This window comes from Cervus canadensis, chromosome 2, assembly GCF_019320065.1.
Source record: "Cervus canadensis isolate Bull #8, Minnesota chromosome 2, ASM1932006v1, whole genome shotgun sequence".
NCBI lineage: Eukaryota > Metazoa > Chordata > Mammalia > Artiodactyla > Cervidae > Cervus > Cervus canadensis.
Window position 1 is genome coordinate 77,667,527 of NC_057387.1, and position 24,620 is coordinate 77,692,146.

At 36.8% G+C, this 24,620-nt stretch overlaps 1 protein-coding gene and 1 pseudogene across 1 annotated transcript in view; both read right to left on the reverse strand.

The window, feature by feature from the left end:
* Positions 1-462: 462 nt before the first annotated feature.
* LOC122429060 lies at positions 463-2,474 on the reverse strand (annotated as a pseudogene).
* Positions 2,475-2,639: 165 nt separating this feature from the next.
* EFCAB7 (EF-hand calcium binding domain 7) overlaps positions 2,640-24,620 on the reverse strand; it is a 53,353-nt gene continuing 31,372 nt past the window's right edge. The window contains exons 9-14 of the mRNA XM_043461096.1: positions 19,811-19,968; positions 18,840-18,973; positions 16,085-16,233; positions 6,481-6,690; positions 3,885-3,992; positions 2,640-2,909 (exon numbers count right to left, since the gene is read on the reverse strand). Coding sequence (XP_043317031.1) covers positions 2,835-2,909; positions 3,885-3,992; positions 6,481-6,690; positions 16,085-16,233; positions 18,840-18,973; positions 19,811-19,968 — 834 coding nt within the window. The 3' untranslated portion in view covers positions 2,640-2,834. The remainder of the gene's footprint in view (positions 2,910-3,884; positions 3,993-6,480; positions 6,691-16,084; positions 16,234-18,839; positions 18,974-19,810; positions 19,969-24,620) is intronic.

Below are 24,620 nucleotides of genomic sequence, written 5' to 3' on the forward strand. Positions count from 1 at the left end.
TTCTTTTCAACTGAGTAATTGAAGATGGAACAATAAGATAGCTGGGGTTTTTTTCCCCCCCTCTAATAAGTGAATAATGAGAAGGAAAAAGGCTTGGTATGTCTAAGTGGTAACAGTGGTGGAAGACAAGGTTTAAGTGCTCACTGTTCTTTCTGGGTCTCCATCTTCCAATGATACCTATCATCCTGTTATAAAAAGTCTTTTTAAAACTGGGAACAAAGATAGCAACTTTATTATGCGCTTTTGATAGCACAGCCAGGTAACTTATTTCTTGCAACTCAATACTTTGTGAAACAGAGTATAGGGCCACATTTATTTGACTTATAAGGCATTTGGCAATTAATAAAATGTTTTTTGAATTGTACTCATTTTTCTTGCCATGCCCTGTGGCATGCAGGATCTTAGTTCCCCCAACCAGGGATTGAACCCGTGCTCCTTGCAGTGGAAGCATGAAGTCTTAACGCCTAGCCTGCCAGGGAAAGCATTATTTTTTAAGATATCACTAGAAGAACTCAAACTGCTAGATAATAACAATCCATTTTACAGACATCCAATGAAGGGCCAAAAATCCAAGTGACATTTAAACTATGTGCTAGCATGTGCTGGGTAAAAATAATACACTGGTATTCATATTTCAAAAGTTGACATTTACTAGCCAAGTATCCTGTTACTGATATGGCTACACAGTTTTTAATTGCCTTAGTTTTTCATGCACTGTACTACTTCATTAAACACTATTCAGATTTAATGCCTATTATTTCAAAATGATTTCATTAAAAATAATCCACAAGTCCATTAAAAAATTTACCATCAGAACAAAATATTCCTACTGTTGTGATTAGATTTTGATTTACTACAAAAGGAATTTCTCCAAATTTTGCTTTAATTGTATTTTCATTGGAAAACTACAGTATATAATGGCTATTTCTGCATTCACATTTTTTCCTTTTAGTGATTTTCAGTGTGGTCACAATTCTGACAGCCACAATACACTGATAACATAGCTGAATACAATATTTGAAATAAATAAGTTACAAAAGTGTGGCAAGTTTTAAAATGTCAGCTCTGGGTGATGGTGCATTTCTCATGTATTTGCATCTGTACCCCCAAATTTCAAAACTCAATGTGTTTATCCTCACTGGGTTAAGCTGTATGCCTCACCTAGGTTGGGGCAGTAGCTATTGTGCCTTTTTGCAGACTCAGATTTTCGAGAACAAGGGTTGAACTCAGGCATTCCATGAAGCATGTTGGCAACACAGGGTTTTGCTTTGGTTTGGGTAAAAATGCAATTACTGACAATCACTTACGTGAGCCACCTGATCTCCCAGGGTGTGGGCTAGCACAAGGGGTATTTTAATATCCCTGCATGAGACCAGCAGGAGGTTCCTGTGCACGTTTCCTTGGACAGGGGGTTGCGGGGTGCCTAGAAATGATGTGCAGTCTTTCAACACACTGTCAGGGTCAGAGATGGAACCAAGATGAAACTCATGGTAACTTTTTTCATCAAAGGTATTAACAGTTCAAGCAACAACCTGAATGCCTTTAGTTGACCACTTCTTCAAGTAGTCTGGGGATACAAAATTCTTTTGCAGGAGGAAACCTGAAATTCCACATAGATACTGTAAGATATTTACATTTGCTTCAGGCAAACAAAATGTCCATCATCACAAACATGCATTGTGTCCACAGAGTATCATAGTCCCATCTCCCACATGGCTGACGTTCCAAGGTCTGTGAGTTAACAGCCATTACTACCTGTGATCTGTTCGTTTCATCTTATAGATAACTTCTGGCAAGAAAGAACAAATGATACTATTATTGTTAGTGGAAGAAATTCCATACACATTTTCTTTAGAACATTAGTAGCAGTATTTGCATGGCTTTTGGCATCAAGAAAGACTGTGAGATTATGGCTCACAGCTTTCCAGAGGGTAGAGGTCCTCTCATTAGGGAAATTATTTCTGGATCTGTGATCTCCTGCAGGGTTACACTTTCTAACTTTTTCAAAGGTCAAATTACATTGACCAGTCCTGTCAGTCGTACCTGCTCGTACTCTTGTACGTGAAGACAGTGATCTCACTAGAAGTAAACGTAACGTCCAACTGTTCTCAGACTCATTGGGATGGCCGCTGCCAACAGCAGAAACTTGGTCCTGGGGCTCTAGCACTGGCAGAGCCCTGTGAGAGGGCACATGCTCAAGGCTGTGAAGAGGTGCAGCAGGATAGAGGCTGCTGGTGAAGAAGCAAGTGGTGAAGGGGCTGCGTGTCACCAGCCAATCAGAAGCAGCAGGAAGGAAAGAGGCCCTGGAGCTGCCCTGGTCCTCTCACGGTCACATGCCTCTAACTATACGGGGAGGATGGGAGTCCTGGATCCACTGTGCTCCGTGGACAGGCCGGAGTCCTGGATCCTCTGTGCTCCATGGACAGGCCGGAGTCCAGGGACAAAGCACAAGGCCCTGGCTGCAGCTGGGCCATTTATATTTTATTTCAGGATTTTTTTTGATGAATACATCAAGAGGGTATAGGATTTTATAGAATTCATTGTTACTTTTTAAAAGCTTACCTGTAATTTAATTTCAAATTATTAGTCACAAATGAAATATGCCAAGTATCACATTAAATTAATAAGAAGGCCACACATTAAAAAAATTATTTCTATTTTAATAATAAAGTATGTAATAAGGACATGAAATCCAAATGCATACAAATTAAATAGATTATTATGTACATCAGTTAAATTGATTACATTTAGTGATCAACAAGTAACAAACCAAACTTGAAATAATTCTTCTTAGTCTGACAGTCTCAAACACAGTAATTTCTTTAAAATAGTGTTTAAGATATAAGGGAATACACACAATAATATATCCATTCTTGTCGTTCATTCAGCGGCATTACATGTTGACAAACCTGCACATAAAAACAGAAAGCCTTTACTTTCCTTTTATATACTATAATTTTGGGCTAATTTTTCAATAGGACATTTCTAGAACCTATATAAAAAATCTCTGTGCAGATAAAATTCTTTAATATTTGTCCTTAGCAGGGACCTACAATCTACAATCTGATTTCCAACAGAATAATCCAGCCTAATTCTACTGTAATACACTAGCTGATAGTTGGTATTTGTGAAGGTGGGTAAAGAGGGGTGGCAGAAAGGGAAGTTAAGTATTATTCCTCACTAAGCCTAGAGCATTTTAAAAAATCCTCACTGGAGTAACAGCAAAAATAAATTCTCTTTACCCTGTTCTAGACTGTTTTAGGATTTCATAGACAGTACAGAGAGGAAAAGGGTAAGAACAGAAAGCTTTTTCCTTTTTCCCTTCACTAGACTAGTTTCAGGGTTTACTGATCTCTCCCTGCCTTTGAACTCCTGGCTAAATTAGATGCCTAGAGTTCTGCTAACACAGAACTTCAGCTGCTCAGCTCCTGACTTAGCTGGCTAACGCTCAGAGGCATTTTCTCTTTTAGCTTACCTTAGAAAATCTTAATAATGGAGACCAAAATATTCTGAATTATCAAAAGTCTAATTACTATTAATACTACTTTGTAGTTCTATATAATATTCAATACTGTTTTCACATGTATCACTTTATCTTTACATTAACTTTGTGAAGTACCTAAAACTGGTGATATCACATTAATTTTACACTTATAGAGACCGCAGCAGAGCGGTTAAGTGAATGTCCCATAATCATTGAACCAAATAGTGAGAACTGGATTAGAACCAGTTCCTATCTTCTTGTACAGGATGGTACTAATACAAATATCACACAAAATAATTTTCCACTTTACTTCATATCTACAAATTTATTCATAGCATTAATAGCAATTTTTTTTCAAATTGATAAAACAAAAGCTTTTAATTAAAAAACAATGCATTACCATTGTAGATTTTGGTGCCACTTCTACTGCAAATATGTCGAGTCCTCTGTTGTTTACACAGTTTTTACTCAGCTCATTGTTGATGTGAATAATCACTTTATTGTCTGACTATAAAAAAAGATTTCATAAATTGCTAGTCCTTTCTTTACTAAATATAAATATATACAAACAAAGTGATAATTACAAAACACTTTGCAAGTCTTGTGATAGATATTTTCACAGCGTTCTATAGAAACACAGAAACATTAATTCAGACATTAATATCATGGAAGAAGTTGTATTTGAGATGACAGATCATTGATAATAGACAGCTTCTAGGATGGAGAGAAAACAGAATGAAGCTGATAAATGAGAGAAATGTACAAATTAAAGTAGTACCCTGTTAAAGAACCTGCAGTCACTCCCCGATGACTACACAGGGGCAATACAACATTATAGACTACTTAGATTCATCTCTCAGCTCTTCTATTATTTAGCTGTGTGACCTTTTGCAGTTATTTAACATCCCTGTGCTTCAGTTTCCTTGTGTATAAAATGCGGAGAGTACTTACCTCACTGGGTAGTGAGAAGCAAATGCATTAAAGTGCTTGGCACATGTTAAGCTCTAAAATGTTATTACCTCATTTTGGTGGAAAAATTTAATTTTCCTTGAGGAAAAAGAAGGAGATGGAGGGTTGAGAAATGAAGGTAATAGAAGTGCAGAGGAACTGAGGTAAGGTAGTGGCTCTCTTCCACCCTTTTAGTCCTAATAAAACAGAGAGGGCGTGTGCGCACACACATCCACACAGACACACATACCCACATAATCAAAAACAAACAAAAGACACAGAAGGCAGAAACAGAAACATGCAGGATCTTAGGAATCACTTTCCAAAGCGTTATGATCCATTTGAAGATAGCAACCTACTGGCTGGGGAACCCTATCTTATTTCCTCAAGTCTAGACTCCTCTATCTTGTTTTCAAGATAACATATATAATCTGGATCCATTCAGCCTGTATTATTTACCTTTCAAATGCTCCTTCAAATAAAGCTCTCTGCTTCTGCAAAGGAGATATTCCCATTCTTTCATTTATAGTTCACATTAATGCTTACTCATATTTCTCTTTACACTGTTTCCTCTGCTTCTAAGGGCCGGCCCTCTGCCTATCTAAATCCTAGATACCCTCCAAATCTATACCACATGCTCAAATTACACACCACAATTCCCTTCCTCCCTAATCACAAATCCTTCCCCAACTTCTACAGTCCCCACTAACATCAACTACAAGAGATACAGATACAGTAGAATTCCTATTGCACATACAAACAATACTATGTAACTTAACTATTCTTTGATCTCTTTTGAGGGTATTAGTTTTGCTTTTACGACTAGCCCCTAAACTCCTTGAAAGCAGTCTCATGGTATACTTTCTAGTGGCCTATCTTATGACTAGGAGAGTTAGTTACATAGTATACACTCACATTGACTCAATACTCAGACAAATCTTAAGCACTTAAAGAAATTTATGACAGGCATAAAAATAATGTAAATCTCACCCAGGAACAAAGAGAAATAAGCCAATAGTTCTAAAAACCTAGCTGTCTTCAGTAAGATTTATGAAAATATATACTTTTTAGAAAACTGGTGGCTCTGACTTAAGGAATTTATGTGAGTATCCTCTTCACATGCAATATCAATAGTATTCATAGCACAGAAGATGGCCAAAGCTAGAAATAACTGGCTTGATAAAAACAGATCCTAGACAGTAGAATATATTTAATTAGATAAAATGATGATAATCTGTAGGACTTTTGATACTACAAAGTTTGGATTAAAAAGCTGGGCTAATAAAAAGGAATGAATTTGAGTCAGTTCCAGGAAGGTGGTGAACCCAGAGCCTCTTACACAGAGTGAAGTTAGAAAAAGAAAAACAAGTATCGTATATTAGCACATATATATGGAACCTAGAAAAATGGTACTGATGAACCTAGAAGAGAACGGACTTGTGGACACAGTGGGAGCAGGTGAGGGTGGGACAAACTGGGAAAGCAGCATTGACATATATACACCGCCGTGTGTAAAGTGCTTAGTGGGAACCTGCTATAGGGCACAGGGAGCCAGCCTAGCGCGCTGCGATGATCCAGAGGAGTCAGATGCGGGGAGGGGAGGGAGGCCCAAGCGGGAGGGGGGATATACACATATATACAGTTATGACTGATTTGCTGTGTTGTATGGCAGAAACCAACATAACACTGTAAAGCAATTTTCCACCAATTAAAAAATAAAAGAAAAAAAAGTTGGGCTAAATTCTTTACTTTGTTTATATTTCTTTAAAATATGTCTGCTGCTTAAAATAGCTATGTATGTGTGAAGAAAATTATCTCAAAAAGAAACACAAAAATGAGCATCTCAGAAATAAATACACTTTAAAAAGATATAAAGATTATCATGCCCAGTTTGAGTTAGAAACTTGAGAATAAAAAGAAACTGATTATTATAGATATTATTAATGTAATGGGGTTATTTAATTGCTAGGCAAGGATAGGGTAAGAAAGAAGATGGAATGTATTAGTAACCACTGCAGTTATGAGGAGAACCACCTCATAACTGATACCTTGTTTTCAATAACTGATGTTATCCAGGTGTCACGCTTATAAGTGTATATAATTATATTTTCATAGCCATCCATCACTTTGGCATTGCCTTTGTTAAGAACAGATTTACAAATGGCCTTCTCAAGTTGCCCACTGCATGCCTCCATATGGACAGCTTTAATTCTTGGCTTGCATTTGTCTGCATAGATATCAATGACAAATGGGCATGCCTGAAATGAAAAAAAAACAAACTCTGTTTTAGTCTTTTGACAGAATTTAAATTATTTATTATTAGTTTGTTTATCTTATGATTTGGGCTTCCCTGGTGGCTCAGATGGTAAAAATCTGCCTGCAGTGCAGGAGACTGGGGTTCGATCCCTGGGTCAGGAAGATCCCCTGGAGAAGGAAATGGCAACCCACTCCAGTATTCCTGCCTGGAGAATCCCATGGACAGAGGAGTCTGGTGGGCTACAGTTCATGGAGTCACAGAGTCAGATACAACTGAGTGACTAACACACACAACAAAATCATATGATTTAAGAAGACATACTACACTTTCTAACTTGTCCCTCTGATACACATTTAAGAGGAAAGTTTAAGTACAATGAATTGAGTAATAAAAAAACATGAAATTCTGGCTTTTTGGCTGCATATTAACTAATAATGTTCATAGAAAAGGAAAAAAACCTCCTTTACCCAAACCCCTCAATTTACTGTAAAGCTAACTCATGTCATGTTAGTTATTTAATTTCCTTTCTTAACTGTAAGGTTACAGAAAAAATTCATCTGTAACTTTAAAGAAATTATGGTTATAATTGAAACAGTACACGAATATAGAACACCAAAAATAGCAAAATGTAGAAAAATTCTCAGTTTAAAGTTAGTATAAAAGTAACTATAAAAATCTAAGATCTAAAGAGATTTTCTGCATTTGGAAATAGATTTTTCTAATGTCTACTCTTTAGTCTTTACCATAGCCCAGAAGATGCTGCACAAGGTAACCTTTGCCTCTCCATACAACCCAATGTCCTGCCTTAATGTGCTCCAGCTACTCTGATCTTTCAGACCCTAGAAAAAATAAAACCCTTTCCAGCGTTGGATTTCATAGGTAGTATTCTCTCAGCTTGGAAGAGTCACATCTTTTCAGTATGTACCTCATCCTCCTCCTTCAGGTTTAAGCTTACATGTCACTTCTGCAGAGAGAGCTGCTCTGGTCCCCCAATCTCCTTTACTACCTGACTCTTCTCTACTTTGACCACACTTTTAAAATGATTTTTATTAATTCTGCATTTAATTAGCCTTCCTTCTTCATGGATTATCTAAGAGGGTAGAATTTTTGACTATTTTATTCATAACTGTAACCTAAGTGCCTCTTTATTGTAAGCTTACTTATAGGCATTAAAATGTAACTGTTGAGTAAATGAATGAATTCATACACATTGATAATCAACTTTTTATTTGGGGAACAAAAGATAAAAGTCTGAAGTTTGTAGAACAATATAGATTTTTATCTTTTAAAAAAGTTTTAAAATAGTTAATGACTCCAACCTTTGGCAAGAATAAAGTCACCTTTTATAAGAGATGGCAGACTGAAAAATCTCGGACTAGAAGGTGGAAGATCTGAATTTGTAACTGAGTTTTGCCATTTACTAGCTACATGATCTAGGGAAGTCACTTAACTTCTTTGAGGCTTGATTTCTTCACAGGGAAAGTGGGGATAAACATTGTACTTTCTGCCAAGAGTTGCTGGAGATATCTGATAGGTAATATGTGTCAAAAAGGAAAAAAAAGAAAGCTAAGTTGCTTCAGTTGTGTCCGACTCTTTGCAACCCTATGGACTATAGCCCAACAGGCTCCTCAGCCCATGGGATTCTCCAGGCAGGAATACTGGAGTAGGTTGCCATTTCCTCCTCCAGGGATCTTCTCAACCCAGGAATTGAACCTGTGTCTCCTGCATTTCAGGCAGATTCTTTACTGCTAAGCCACCTGGGAAGCCCAATATGTATCAAAACATTTCACAATATAGAATTCCAAAAAAATTATAATGATTGTTGTTGCTTTAAAAAGCTAGCTTAAAACTCAACATTCAAAAACCTAAGATCAAGGCATCCGGTCCCATCACTTCATGGCAAATAGATGGAGAAACAATGGAAACAGTGACAATTTTTTGGGCTCCAAAATCATTGCAGATGGTGACTGCAGCCATGAAATTAAAAGACACTTGCTCCTTGGAAGAAAAGCTATGACCAACCTAGACAACATATTAAAAAGCAGAGACATTACTTTGCCAACAAAGGTCCAACTAGTCAAAGCTATGGTTTTTTCAGTAGTCATATATGGATGTGAGAGCTGGACCATAAACAAAGCTGAGCGCCAAAGAATTGATGCTTTTGAATTGTGGTGTTGGAGAAGACTCTGGAGAGTCCCCTGGACTGCAAAGAGATCCAACCAGTAAATCCTAAAGGAAATCAGTCCTGAATATTCATTGGAAGGACTGATGCTGAAGCTGAAACTCCAATACTTTGGCCACCTGATGTGAAGAACTGACTCATTTGAAGGGACCCTGATGCTGGGAAAGACTGAAGGCAGGAGAAGAAGGGGACGACAGAGGATGAGATGGTTGGATGGCATCACTGACTTGATGGACATGAGTCTGAGCAAGCTCCAGGAGTTGGTGATGGATGGGGAAGCCTGGCGTGCTGCAGTCCATGGGGTCGCAAAGAGTCGAACACGACTGAATGACTGAACTGACCTATGACTGTTGCATTTTAAAGTACTGAATTTTCAGTACTGAACAGATTCTGGTATTATTTTTTACCATTTTTCAAGTCGTAGTTATCTGTTTTACTTGATCAAAGAGTATCGATATTATATTCAGATGTTACTAAACATAAACATCTTAAAAGGTCTTTGTTAAAGATGCATTACCTGGAATTTTTAAATAAAATCTTCTATACGTTAAAAAGGTGCCCGTTGTATCCTTTTTTTCTTTCTGTTCATGGGCTTAACCTTCTATTTACTTATTTTTTTTTTAATCATACTAAGTTAAATAGGAAGCATACAATGGAAGAAAACTATTCATTATAAATTGTTAATTGTAAAAATATTAACAATATATAAAAAGGAAGTTTCAGGAAGACAGGAATAAGAAAACCTAGATTAGGGCATGCTACTTAAGTTTTATACAAAATGTGGCTCTTAGCTACATGTTAGCAAAGATAAAAGTGAAACAGAATATATTACATGCTCTCAAAATCTAAAGAAAATGAAGTAATATTTTCCCAGTTCTGAATTCTAAAAAGATTTCATACCATGAAATTCTTTTTTAAAAAAGGAAAAAAAAAAACAAACTAGACATATATTTGTTCATCAACATTCAATAAAAAAGCAAATTATTGTTATGGTGATATAAGGGCAATGTTCCTGCAGGAGGAACAATAAAGAAGTTATGCTATTCACATGGAATTCTGCTCAGTGTTATGTGGCAGCCTGGATGGGAGGGGAGTTTGGAGGAGAACAGACACATGTGTATGTATGGCTGAGTGCCTTTGTTGTTCACCTGAAACTATCACAACATTGTTCATCAGCCCTACATCAATACAAAATAAAAAGTTGGAAAAAACAACAAAAAAAGAAGTTATACTGCACTTTGCAAGAGGTTCTGCCTTTATAAGTTGTTAGAGGGAATGGATAATCTATAATTCTGAAACTAAATTAGGGGATTTAATTAAAAAAATAAGGTAGGAAAAGGTAAGACAAACTGAGAGTGTATAGTAACTTGCGTGCATGTGTGCTAAATCGCTTCAGTCATGTCTGACTCTTTGTGACCCTATGTATGGACTGTAGACTGCCAGACTCTTCTGTCCACAGGATTCTCCAAGCAAGAATACTGGAGTGGGTTGTCACGCTCTCCTCCAGGGGAATCCTCCTGACTCAGGGATCGAACGTGTGTCTCCTGCTGCTTCTGCATTGCAGGCAGATTCTTTAGCACTAAGCCACCAGAGAAGCCAGTATAGTAACCTAAAGAATGCTTAACATAAAATAAATTTTGGTTTACTAAAACCATTAATGAGATTAACAAACGATGAGATTTAACAAACATTCCTAAGCCCTTTCCTAAATCCTAACTTATAACTGATACTTTGGTTAGTCTTTGTGACACAATACCCACTAATTTAATATGTGGGGTCAAAATATAGCTCATCTAGATATTAGATTACTTACATAATATATAATTCAGGAAACTGCCAAAGAAATAGCTATGGTTCCAGAAACCTCATGGGCAAAATCCTCTACATATTCAAACCAATTAGAACACAGCTCATAAGATTATAAATGGATTCTCCCTAGATTATCATAAAGCTTTCTTTTTTTGTTTTTACAAACATGAAAATGTTAGGTCATGCTCTAGGTATATTAACTCAATAACATAGCACATATCAAAGAATCATTGCCCATCAAAGGCAATACCTTATTGTCTCAGAGTACTTCCAGATTAGTCAAAACTAAGTCAAAATACCTTCAGGTTTTGTATTAATCCTTTAAATAAAATGTTACCACATGTGTATATTCCCATCATTAATGGAAACATTCAACATTTTTATACCAATTAATTAATTATGAATTATTACTTTCACACTGTATTACCATTTGCTGGTATAACACTTTCAATCCAACAACTCTATAACCCTTACTGAATAAGGAGAATTTCCTCATTATGATTCTATAAATCAAGAAGTATCCATGCTCAGAACAAAATTTTGGATGCTTCAATACCAAATCCTGACATAGTATTGTTTATTGATGGGGTTATATTAAAAAATAAAAAGGACAATATAGGCTTGACATACAATAAGTAGCCTAGTCTCTTTGTAAAAATCTATTTCCTTACCATGAAATAGTTTAGCTCAAATGATTAAATTATGGCTCTCTCTAAGGCATATCAAATTACTAGAAGAAGAGAGTAAAATATATATAAAATAACATCTAGTATGCTCTTAGAATAATTGACACCTCTTAGGACTGCTTTTGTTGCATCCTATAGATTTTGCTACATTCTATAAAGAAAGCTGAGCGCTGAAGAACAGATGCTTTTGAATTGTGGTGTTGGAGAAGACTCTTGAGAGTCCCTTGGACTGCAAGATCAAACCAGTCCATTCTAAAGGAAATCAGTCCTGAATATTCATTGGAAGGACTCATGTTGAAGCTGAAACTCCAACACTCTGCCTACCTGATGCGAAGAACTGACTCATTTGAAGGGACCCTGATGCTGAGAAAGATTGAAGGTGGGAGGAGAAGGGGACAACAGAGGATGAGATGGTTGGATGGCATCACCGATTCAATGGACATGAGTTTGAGCAAGCTCTGGGAGTTGGTGGTGGACAGGGAAGCCTGATGTGCTGCAGTCTATGAGGTCGCAGAGTCGGACATGACTGAGTGACTGAACTGAACAGATTTTGTGTGCTTGTCATTTGTCTCAAGGTACTTTTTAAATTTCCTCTTTGATTTCATTACTGACACACTTTTTTTCCTGTAGCGTGTTGTTTAATCTCCACGTAATCATTTTTTCTCATTTCTCTTTCTGTGGTTGATTTCCAGTTTCACGGTATTGTGGGTCAGAATAGATGCTTGAAATAATTTCTATCCTCTTAAATTTGTTGAGGCTTGTTTTGTATCTCTGCATGTAAAGAATATTCAATGTGCATTTGAAAAGAATGTGCTGGTTTTTTTTTTGGGGGGGGTGCAATGTCATGAAAATAGCAATTAAGTCTAATTGATCTTTTATGACATTTAGGATCTCTGTTGTCATACTGAAGTTCTGTCTGGAATATCTGTCCATTGATGTCAGTGGGGTGTTAAAGTCTCCTACAATTATTATATTCTCATCAATTTTCTCCTTTATATCTGTCAATATTTTTTTAATGCATTTAGGTGCTTCTATACTGGGTGCACATGTTAATGGGTGTTATGTTCTCTTCTTGTATCGATCCTTTTATCATTATATAGTATCCTTTATCTTTCTTTATGGCCTTTAGTCTATTCTGTACTGCCACCTACCCCTGATTTCCTGTCATTTCCATTTGCATGAAATACCTTTTTCCATCCTCTCACTTTTGATCTGTGTGTGTCCTTCAACCCTGGTGGGTTTTCTGCAGGCATCATATTGTAGGCTCTTGTTTTATTATCCAACTGCCATTCTATGTCTTTTGATTGGAGCATTCAGTCCATTGATATTTTATTGATAAATATGTATTTATTTTCATTTTAAATCTTGTTTTTCCAGTTGATTTTGCATTTCCTTTTTGTTTTTATTTTTGTTTTTCCTTTTGTGGTTTTATGGTTTTCTTCTGCATTATGCTTGAGCTTTCTTGGTTTTGTTTTCTGTGAATCTATTGAATGTTTTTGATTTGTGGTTACCTTATTTTTCAAGTATGTTAACCTATTACTGTATCAGTTTGCTTTAGACTGGGAGTCATATAGGCTCAAACACACTCTAAAAAAAATGTATATTTTCTTACTCCCTTCTCCCACATTTTATTTTGATGTCCCTTTTTACATCTTCACGTTTACCCTTTTGCTGTTTGTTGTGGTTATCATCACTTTCACAAAATTTTTTTTTATATACTGCCTCATTTGATTGTGATTTTCTCTTTTCTATAGATTCTTATTTCTTTTCTATTTATAGAATAACTTTCAGTATTTTAGTATAAGTTTAGTATTACTAAATACTAAAAAGAATTTAGTATTCTTTTAGCTTTTGCTTACTGAAAATTTATCTCCCCTTTCTATTCTAAATAATACTCTTGCTGGGTAGATTATCCCAGATGCCAGTTTTTCCCTTTCAGGACTTGCTCCTGTCTTCTGGCCTGCAGTGTAGAACCTCATCTAGGGAATGTTGCCTACAACCTCACCTCAGCCCTGGGAATCAGGCAGTCAACCTGGATGTTGCTGAGGCGCTGTGTCACGGAGCCACCAGTGCAGAAACCTTGCGCAGGCTCACTGAAGCCAGGCACTGGGACCCACCATAGTCACATATAGTTGTGCTCCTGAACACAACTGTATGTGTTCACTAGGGAATCAGGGCAGACCCCAGCATTATCTCTACATGTGCACACCCACAAAACCTGCAGCTGCTAACTCCAGACCTGCCCCAGCCATGGGAGCACCAGTAAATCCATGCAGATGTTCCACAGGCACTGAGGTTATAAAGGTCCTGGCAACACACATCCACCAAAGTTGCAAAGCCTCAGGACAAGGCTGATTTCAGCCCAGCTTCTGAAATCAAGCAGTCCTGGGGATCAGCTCAGATTTCATCTCTGCCTCTGCACGTGGGCAACTGCAGAGCTTACATGCTCCAGGAGCTTGTGGAGGCAGAGCTGCACCCACTGTGAGGTCACTGGAGGATGAGGCTGCGAGGACTGGGCCCCTGCCCCTCCCTTTGCCTGCATAACAACAGAACTTCTACGGTGGACTCGGGCTTTGTTCTGTGCACGCTCCCAGTTGCAGCCTGGACCACACTCTAGCCCCTTCAAGCTGCTCCCATGTAGCCAACCTTAGTCCTATACCCAGGTCTGTCTGCTGAAGTCTGGGTGTCACCACGAGCCACTGTGCACGCCAGCAGCTGCGCCTCTCGGGCTGGGGCATGCAGTGAGGTGGCCAGGACCATTAATGCTGGTCTCAATCTGTTCGGCCTGCTCCAAGCCAGCTGCTGACTCTCCGCTGAGCCTCTGAATCTCCCCTTCTGCCCAGCTGATCTCCCAGTTGGTGAAGGGGGTTCCCAGGGTGAGGGAATCTTTTCTCTTTCACAGATCCCTCCCAGGGGTATAGCTGTGTCCCATCCTGATTCCTTTTTTTTTTTTTTTTGCCCTACCCGTACATGGTGATCTTTCTTGTAGCTTTGGTTGTATATGAGATTTGCTAGTGTCCAGTAGGTAATCTGTGAGAATTACTCCACATGTAGATGTATTTTTGATACATTTGTGGGAAGAGGTGAACTCCATGTCCTTTTATTCTGACACCTTGATCTCTCACCCCAGAACTTGTTTCAAATACATTCAATTGATCTGCAACAACTCACCTCAATAAACATATGTCTGTAAGTCAGCTAGGGTTGGCTCTTCACTTTTGAAAGTCAAGCAATCACAGACAGATGCAAAGTAAATAAATATACCACTGAGTATATCAATCAACCAACAGTCTCATCTGAATAACCATGCTTCCCCAATGCCCTTTATAAATAAGATGAACATTCTGTTTTGTGCCTGACCAGTATAGCTCTTCCTTGTAGTAAGCAATCAATTCAGTTTTGTCTTTTTATTTCAGCTGTTGAGTGGTAGTCTCATTAACCTTTGACATTTTCACTGTATATATATATAAAGTTTTTACTTTTCGAACTTCAAACAATGGAATATATTACCTATTAAATAAATAAATAAAATTTAAGTAAAAGACCTTTATCTCAGAAATCCTTCTTACTTGTGATTTCAAAAGTCAATGATATCAGCAAATGCTATTATCTGCTCTTAACTTAAATCTTACCATAATTTAATCTTAAATGCTACTATCTGCTCTTAACTTAAAATGTCACAATCGCCTCTTAACTAACTCCTCTGTTAAACGGAAGCATGTGTAGCAGACACAGTATTTTTCACAGATTAGGTGCTGATTTTCACCATGCTTAAAGATGTAAGATTCACTAAATGTTAAAGTAGAATGTAAAAAGTTACTGTAACTATTCACCTCTTATTAATAAAAATGGCAAAAAAAAAAAAACAACAACATAGAGAACGTCTCAGAAAACAAATTTTTGAGGAATTTTAAATGATGTCAAAACTTAGAAACTAAACCAAAGTCTCAGTACACCCCAAACTTAAAATTTGTTTCTGGTAGTGTTACCCTCCTAGGTTGATGTATTTATAGAAAGGACAGATACTATTTTTAAGTTATAAACAAACATACTGTTAACTAATTTGTGTGGCTTACAACTCTTAAATCATTTATTTCAAACTTTATTAAAGGACACAAAGATATAAAATTTAAGAAATAGGCCTAATTTTTATTATTCCTCTGGTTTATGTGAGTCTTATTCAACTTTTTATACCTTACATGTTAATAAATAATAATAATCATAGCTAATACATATATAGTGCTTTATAAGAGCCAAGCACTGTTTTAAGTGTTTTATAAATATTAACCCAAGGAGTACCCTTGTGAAAAGATCAGAATTCCAGTTCTCATACAGACATATTCTTCTTATTATATGAGGGCTTTTATTCCATTAGGACAAAGAGTCTCTGAAGTCTTGGAATAGAAGCAACCGTTGAAATTTTAGCAACTCAAATAACCATCACCAATTAGGAAACGTTTTCGTATTACCAATCTTTTTCCTGCATATCATATGCTCAAACTACTTTTGTTCCTGAATTATTAAAATGTTGTGAGCAATTAAATTTCATATAAGAGCTTGCATAAACTAGCAGAAACATATTGTTGCACCCAGGATTCATTTGTATATTGAAGTTCAAGGATTTGAGAGCCCAATTCAAAAGTCCTGTGTCAAGGAAATGTTCGTGGGGGAAAATACTATCTACATTACACCCACAGCAAACTTCAAGGCTGCTTTACCTCCGTCAGTTCCAGAGCTTTATTGTAGCCCATTGAGTGCAGAGTTACCCAAAGATCACGAGGATCTCCTTCTCGATCATTGGCTTCCATCAGATTCAGATCCATAAAGCCCTGTCTTGTTAGTTCATTTTTCTTGGTATCAAAATTCTCTGTCAAAACAACCAACAGTTTCTTCCTTACATATTTTTTTTAAGTTCATGCATTTACTAAAATGGCTATATTATTATTCATAAGTGTTTATTTTAAAGGAGGCCTTAAGAATCTGTGAGCACTATCAAAGTGAAATAAGAATGGCTCAAGGATTTTCCTGGTGGTCCAGCGGTTAAGAATCTCCTGCCAATGCCGAGGACACAGGTTCGATCTCTGGTCTGGGAAGAGTCCATATGCTGTAGGGCGACTAAGTCTGTGCGACACACTCCTGAGGCTGCGCCCTAGAGCACGCACCCCCAACTACTGAGCCCACGCGCTGCAACTAGAGAAAGCCTGACCACAGCAACAAAGACCCAGCACAGCCAAAAATAAATAAGTTATAAATAAATAAAGACCATGTTTTAAAAACAAAAAGAATGGTTCAAAACATGTTTGAGAGATACTGTTCTGATTTCCCACAACTCAGCATAAGCACTATCTCAGTGTGTGATTTAGTTTTTCAACAAGAGCTGAAGTCTTAAATGGTACAAATATATTTCAAAATTAGAGGAAATCTTAATTTTTCTGGGTAAATTCCAACCTGCCTGCTTATCAGAGTATATACTAACATATATTTCAAAAATTAGGGCATATACGGCTGAAGCCAGTACTATATTTCAAAAATTAAAATACTTACTTGCCACTTAAATCCAAATGAATTTGATGTAATATCCCCCAAACTACTGGTATTTCAAAAGGGAAAAGTGAATGGTGCCAGATTCAAGAAGACTATTATATGTTTAACTGCTTTAATTTTAACAGAATTGTTCCCTGGTCCTTAAAAAACTGTTAGATAATAGGGAACACTTTGAAGTCCCTGAATGTCCCACACAAATCTAAGTATGCCCATTTTAACATTGTTTATAAGCAAAAAATTCACATAGAAATATCTATATATAATTCCTGAATGTGACTATGAAATAGATAAAATACAGCTACTCATTTTGGATTATATTCTGTTAACTGTCCTACAACAAAGAAAGATTTTATTTTATTTTATTTTCCGATTCCCATCTATAATATGCCCAAGGAAAATGGGTACTCTTATTTGAGACATCTCTTTAACACACCTTACTATGAGAAAAGAGGCAGAGACACAGCTGTTTAAAACTGGTTGACTGATTAATAGTTTAAAATGCTTAGAGTTTGGAAAGTGATTCATAACTTTTGTAAAGACAAAAAAGGAAATGTAGATTAAATTAGATCATAGAGAGATACAGTAACCACTAAAATGGAAGCTGGAGCTACTAAGTAGAAGAGCAAGATGAAAACATTAATATTTGATATATAATACAAAGAAATAATTACTTTCAAGAATAATGTATCTAGGTATAACGCTACAGAGACTATCAATAACTGATCTACTTTTAAAACTTAAAATTATCAATTCTCCATTAATTTTTAAAAGTTTGTTAATACCCAACTTCAAGATTTCCTTTAAAGCTACAGTAATCAAGAGAAGTGTGGTACTGGTGAAAAACGAGACAAATACTTCAGTGGAGTAGAACAGAGAACTCAGAAATTACCCATATATTCAACTGATATATGACAAAGGGACAAAGGGAATCAAAATATTATATCATTAAAGTTACAAGATGACTGCATCTCCTTAAAACTAACACTCTATGTTATGTGTTATCAATCCTCTATTCAAAGTTTAAAATTATAAATCAACATGTATTTCTTGTTATTGATTACACTACATAAACCTTCAGTTAAAAATACTGTTAATCAGCTACACTCTAATACAAAATAAAAAGTTAATAAAAGAGATTTTTAAAAAAAACTTTATATTAATATTTCTACTTTACTTGCTCTTTAGAAAAACAGATTTATCAGATTCCTCCCTAGGTCACTGACTGCCAAGACCCAGAGGATTAGGACACATTACTACTCCAGTGACAGCAACATGTGAGTTAATCTCTCTCCTGACTACATTCCAACCTTCTCAGACTTCGTGCTCTGTGATTTACAGTTGGCTGTGGTTTTCTGGCTTTCTCCTTTGACCTTTTAGTCCTCAGCTTAAATACACAAGATCTACCCTATTTTCAGTCTTCTCCCAAGCAACAACTGACTTTGCCTCACTCTCAGTGTTTTTCTTTGCCTATTTTAGTATCTTTGGCTTCTATACATCCATGGGTGGACTTTCTTAATTCAACTCAAATACAAAAAACAAAACAATTCTTAACATACATACATAAACAACTTCCTGGAAACCTCTTAATTTTTAGTGGAACTCTAGTCTGTTAGCTCTTTGCTGCCCTCTCCTGGGCATAGTTTGGTTCTCTTCACTTCAGCCTTTACTATCAGAGCTAAGACAAAGTTTTTTATATTCTAAGTTCCAAAGAACGCAGTAATTGTGAGTAAGTAATTTATATTGTCTTTTATACCAACTACCAATTTAAGAAAAATAAATGTTTAATTTGTTATGATCTGCAAACAATGCTACTATTTTTAAATTGTCCTAACTACTATAATATTCGATGGAGAAATTTGATATTTCACTTCTTAAGGATGAAAGGGTATATATAGGTATATAACACACTCATTAAGGAAAAATGCTTACCTCTGCAGACAGCCCAAGCATCTTCGTCACATTTCTCACCGCTTGTTCTCAATTCAAAAAAATTATATTCTTCAAGACTAAGAAGACCATTTCCATCTAAATCAATTACTTCAAATATGTCTGATAAAGTTGACCTAAATTTTTAAAAAATAGCAAATTATTTGTCTCTAAGGCAACTAGATTGAAGGTTTCGATAAGGATAACTTTCAAAAGGAAGTAATATCAAGGCATTAAACAATGTTTGTGATGAATTCATCTATGAGACAGAAACAGACTCACAGACACAGAGAACAAATTCGTGGTTGCCAAAGGGGAGGGAGAATTGGGGAGGGCTGGATTGGGAGTTTGGGATCAATACACAACAAGGTCCTATTGTATAGCACAGGGAACTATACTCAGTATCTGGTAATAAACCGTACTGGAAAAGAATAAAATAAAAACAGTATTTGTGAATGATAGAGTTAATGAATCCAAATATACATTCTCTTTTGTCTAGCATTACATGACATAATCAAGCTTCTAAAGCAACCACAGCATCTCAACATGTAGTAGGAACTCAAACAGAAGTTCCCATTTTCTTTTCACCTATCTCCATCTACTTTCTTCCTTTCTACTGGTAGCTAGATCTTACTTATTACATATGTAGAATATGGGAGAACTACCCTATTTGGATTTCATATTAGACGGTTATCTAAGACAATAGTACAATTAGCAGGACCTATTTCTAGTGGAGGAGAAATCAGTAAATTTGTAACTAAAGTTGACTTGCCAACTATATGGAATCCAGAAATAAATGGTAATCCCAGACCTATGAATAGAAGGTCACAGTCAGATGCCTAGTGGATGAGTTGAGCTACTGATTAGAAACTGGGGCTGGGGTTTGCAGCTAGCCAAAGGAAAGGATGGAAGGCAGGCTACTGATACATATCCGGCCTAGTGTTATACCTCTAACTTTAATAAATAAAACTTACCTAAATTCCTTTGTAAGAAATAATTCCCCTGTTTCATCTCTATATACAAGTTGGGCTTCTTCTGTTATTGGTTTTATTTCTTTTCTTAGCCTGCAGCCAGTTGTGGAAGGAACTAACCAGTAAATTCCAGGTCCCAGTTCACCAGTCCACCCAAACGTCTTTTCTCAAAAGAATTTTTAAAACAAACAAACACCATGAGTCTTAATGACTTTTAATCTTTCTTATGAAAGAGAAGCATTAGAAACAGTTTTTTATTTAACCAATATTCACCAATTCTATTATGGTTCTATCAGTGTTTTACAGGCTTCAAACTCTTTTTGTTGATGCTAAATCTCGTAATATTAGATGTAGTTCTCTATATATTTATAAAATAACTAAAATTATAATAGAAGTTATATAACTTCTAAATCTTCCCAATATTCTTCAAACATGCCAGTGATGCACTTAAGGGGAATAGTTTTAATTTTTTTGGCTGTTTTTAAAATGGGGTGTTGGATAATCTTGCTACCCATCCTCTTTCATACTGAATGATTATAGCATGAAAGATAATGTCTATTTGGAAAAGATCTGCTACCTTTTATGTAAATATCTGGTATATTTTATGTAAAGTTACATAGTTTATATAAAATTAATGACTATTAATTTAATATACTCACTTGAAGGTAGTGGACCTTATGAAACAAAGCAAATTGTGATTCTATAAAATTTTCTAGAATTTAAAGTATTTTCAACATTTAATAGCATTAAGGGAATTCACTAAGTCCTAACTAAAGTTTCTAAAATATAATCCTATGTACTTTATCCCTTAGTATTAACAACTAGTTACAAAATATTTGTTATATTGAAAATGGTCTTTAATAAAATACTATTTTGAGTTTTGACTGTGATGCAAATATTCCAACAGGAAACAAAGAGAAAAAACTTTAAGTAATTTTTCTGGGTTACAGTTGCCTAATATGATTCATATTCCATTCAATATCACGGTAATCCAAGTCTATGCTCTGACCACTAATGCTAAAGAAGGGGAAGTTGAATGGTTCTATGAAAACCTACAACACTTCCTAGGACTAAAACCCAAAAAAGGTATCCTTTTCATTACACGGGACTGGAATACAAAAGTAGGAAGTCAAGAGATACCTGGAGTAACAGGCAAATTTGGCCTTGAGGTACAAAATGAAGCAGGTCAAAGGCTAACAGAGTTTTCCCAGGAGAATGCACTGGTCATAGCAAACACCCTCTTCCAACAACACAAGAGAAGACTACACAAGGACATTACTACATGGTCAATACCAAAATCAGACTGATTATATTCTTTGCAGCCAAAGATGGAGAAGCTCTATATAGTCAGCAAAAACAAGACTGGGAGCTGACTGTGGCTCAGATCATGAACTCCTTATTGCCAAATTCAGACTGAAATTGAAGAAAGTAGGGAAAACCACTAGACTATTCAGGTATGACCTAAATCAAATCCCTTACGATTATACATGTAAATGATAAACAGATTCAAGGGATTAGATCTGATAGACAGAGTGCCTGAAGAACTATGGACGGAGGTTCGTGACATTGTACAGGAGGCAGCGATCAAGATCATCCCCAAGAAAAAGAAATCCAAAAAGGCAAAATGATTGTCTGATGAGGCCTTACAAATAGCTGAGAAAAGAAGAGAGGCTGAAAGCAAAGAAGAAAAGGAAAGATATATCCATTTGAAAGCAGAGTTCCAAAGAAAAACAAGGAGATAAGAAAACCTTCCTCAGTGATCAATGCAAAGAAATGCAGGAAAACAATAGAACAGGAAAGACTAAAGATCTCTTCAAGAAAATCAGAGATACCAAGGGAACATCTGGTGTTGGAGAAGACTCTTGAGTGTCCTTTGGACAGCAAGAAGATCCAACCAGACCATCCTAAAGGAAATCAGTCCTGAATATTCGTTGGAAGGACTGATGCTGAAGCTGAAACTCCAATACTTTGGCTACCTGATGTGAAGAACTGACTCATCTGAAAAGACCCTAATGCTGGGAAAGATTGAAGGCAGGAGGAGAAGGGGATGACAGAGGATGAGATGGTTAGAAGGCATCATCAACTCAACGGACATGAGCCTGAGTAAACTCTGGGAGTTGGTGATAGACAGCAAGGCCTGGCGGGCTGCAGTCCATGGGGTCGCAAAAGAGTCAGACACGACTGAGTGACTGAACTGAACCGAACATTTCATGCAAAGATGGGCACAATTAAGGACAGAAATGGTATGGACTGAACAGAAGCAGAAGATACTAAGAAGAGGTGGCAAGGATACACAGAACTATACAAAAAAGATCTTCATGACCATAACCACGATGGTGTGATCACTCACCTAGAGCCAGACATCCTGAAATGCAAAGTCAAGTGGGCCTTAGGAAGCATCACTACGCACAAAGCTAGTCAAGGTGATGGAAGTCCAGTTGAGCTACTTCAAATCCTAAAAGATGATGCTGTTAAAGTGTTGCACTCAATATGCCAGCAAATTTGGAAAACTCAGTAGTGGCCAGAAGACTGGAAAAGGTCAGTTTTCATTCTAATCCCAAAGGAAGGCAATGCCAAAGAGTGTTCAAACTACTATGCAATTGCACTCATCTCACACAATAGCAAAGTAATGCTCAAAATTCTCCAAGCCAGGCTTCAACAGTACATGAACTGTGAACTTCCAGATGTTCAAGCTGGATTTAGAAAAGGCAGAGGAACTAGAGATCAAATTGCCAACATCCGTTGGATCATTGAAAAAGCAAGAGAGTTCCAGAAAAACACCTACTTCTGCTTTATTGACTATGCCAAAGCTTTTGACTGTGTGGATACAACAAACTGTGGAAAATTCTTTAAGAGATGGAAATACCAGACCATGTGACCTACCTCCTGAGAAATCTGTATGCAGGTCAAGAAGCAACAGTTAGAACTGGACATGGAACAATAGACTGGTTCTAAATAGGGAAAGGAGTACGTCAAGGCTGTATATTGTCACCCTGCTTATTTAACTTATATGCAGAGTACATTAATTGAAATGCCAGGCTGGATAAAGCACAAGCTGTAATCAAGACTGCCGGGAGAAATATCAATAACCTCAGATATGCAGAGGATACCCCCTTATGGCAGAAAGTGAAGAATAACTAAAGAGCCTCTTGATGAAAGTGAAAGAGGAGAGTGAAAAAGTTGCCTTGAAACTCAACATTCATAAAAAAAATAAAAAAAATAAAAAGAAACTCAACATTCAGAAAACTTAAGGTTATGGCATCTGGTCCCATCACTTCATGGCAAACAGATGGGGAAATAATGGAAATAGTGAGAGACTTTAATTTTGGGGGCTCCAAAGTGACTGCAGATCGTGACTGCAGCCATGAAATTAAAAGATGCTTGCTCCTTGGAGGAAAAGCTATGATCAACTAGACAGCATATTAAAAAGCAGAGACATTTCTTTGCCAACAAAAGTCCATCTAGTCAAAGCTATGGTTTTTTCAGTAGTCATGTACGGATGTGAGAGTTGGACTAAAAAGAAAGCTGAGCACCAAAGAATTGATGCTTTTGAACTGTGGTGTTGAAGAAGACTCCTGAGAGTCCCTTGGACTGCAAGGATATCAAACCAGTCCATCCTGAAGGAAATCAGTCCCAAATGTTTATTGGAAGGACTGATGCTGAAGCTGAAGCTCCAATACTTTGGCTACCTGATGCAAAGAACTAACTTTTGGAAAAGACCCTGATGCTGGGAAAGATTGAAGGTGGGAGAAGAAGGGGACAACAGATGATGAGATGGTTGGAGAGCATCACCGACTCGATGGACGTGAGTTTCAGCAAGCTCCGGGAGTTGGTGATGGACTGGGAAGCCTGGTATGCTACAGTCCATAGTGTCGCAAAGAGCTGGATACGACTGAGCGACTGAACTGAACTGAATATGATTCAAATATAAATATATGATTTGTAATTCAGATTTCATTGACTGAAAATAAAAGTTTAATTCATTTTAAAAGAATTCACTATTTGTATGAAGTAGCCATATTTGTAAAAATCCAATGTGAACAAAAACACTGGAATTTTACTATCATTTATGTAATATGTACTATAAAACAAGATGATAGAATCCCAGATAAACCTACCTTATACAAATTCTTTTCCATCATAGGGTATTTATAATGAGCGCCAAGACATTTGTATAGGAAAACATTTTATTTTCCTGTTGTATGAAAGAAAGCAAAATGGCATCCCTATGTACCTTCTAGGTGCTTTCTGGAGCCCAATGGCTTCCTATAAAACCTAGGAGTTGTCTCTGTCAAATATATTAAACCTAAGCATTTTCTAGTTGTGTATAAAATAAAAGTGAGTCACTCAGCTGTGTCTGACTCTTTGCAACCCCATGGACAATATAGTCCGTGGAATTTCTTCAGGCCAGAATACTGGAATGGGTAGCCTTTCCCTTCTTCAGGGTATCTTCCCAACCTAGGGATCGAACCCAAATCTCCTACGTTGCAGGCGGATTCTTTACTAGCTGAGCCACAAAGGAAGCCCATATATAAGCAAATAGGTATTTCTACTTCAGCACAGAATTTATTGTTGTTTAGTGGCTAAGTCATGTCCAACTCTCTTGTGACCCCATGGACTGTAGCCCACCAGACGCCTCTGTTCATGGGATTTTCCAAGCAAGAATACTGTAGTGGCTTGTCATTTCCTTTTCCAGAGGATCTTTCTGATCCAGGGATTAATTCTGTGTCTCCTGCACTGCAGGCAGATTCTTTACCACTAAACCACTTGGGAAGCCTTAAATGCAAAACAAAGTTGCTCATCCAAATTCTCG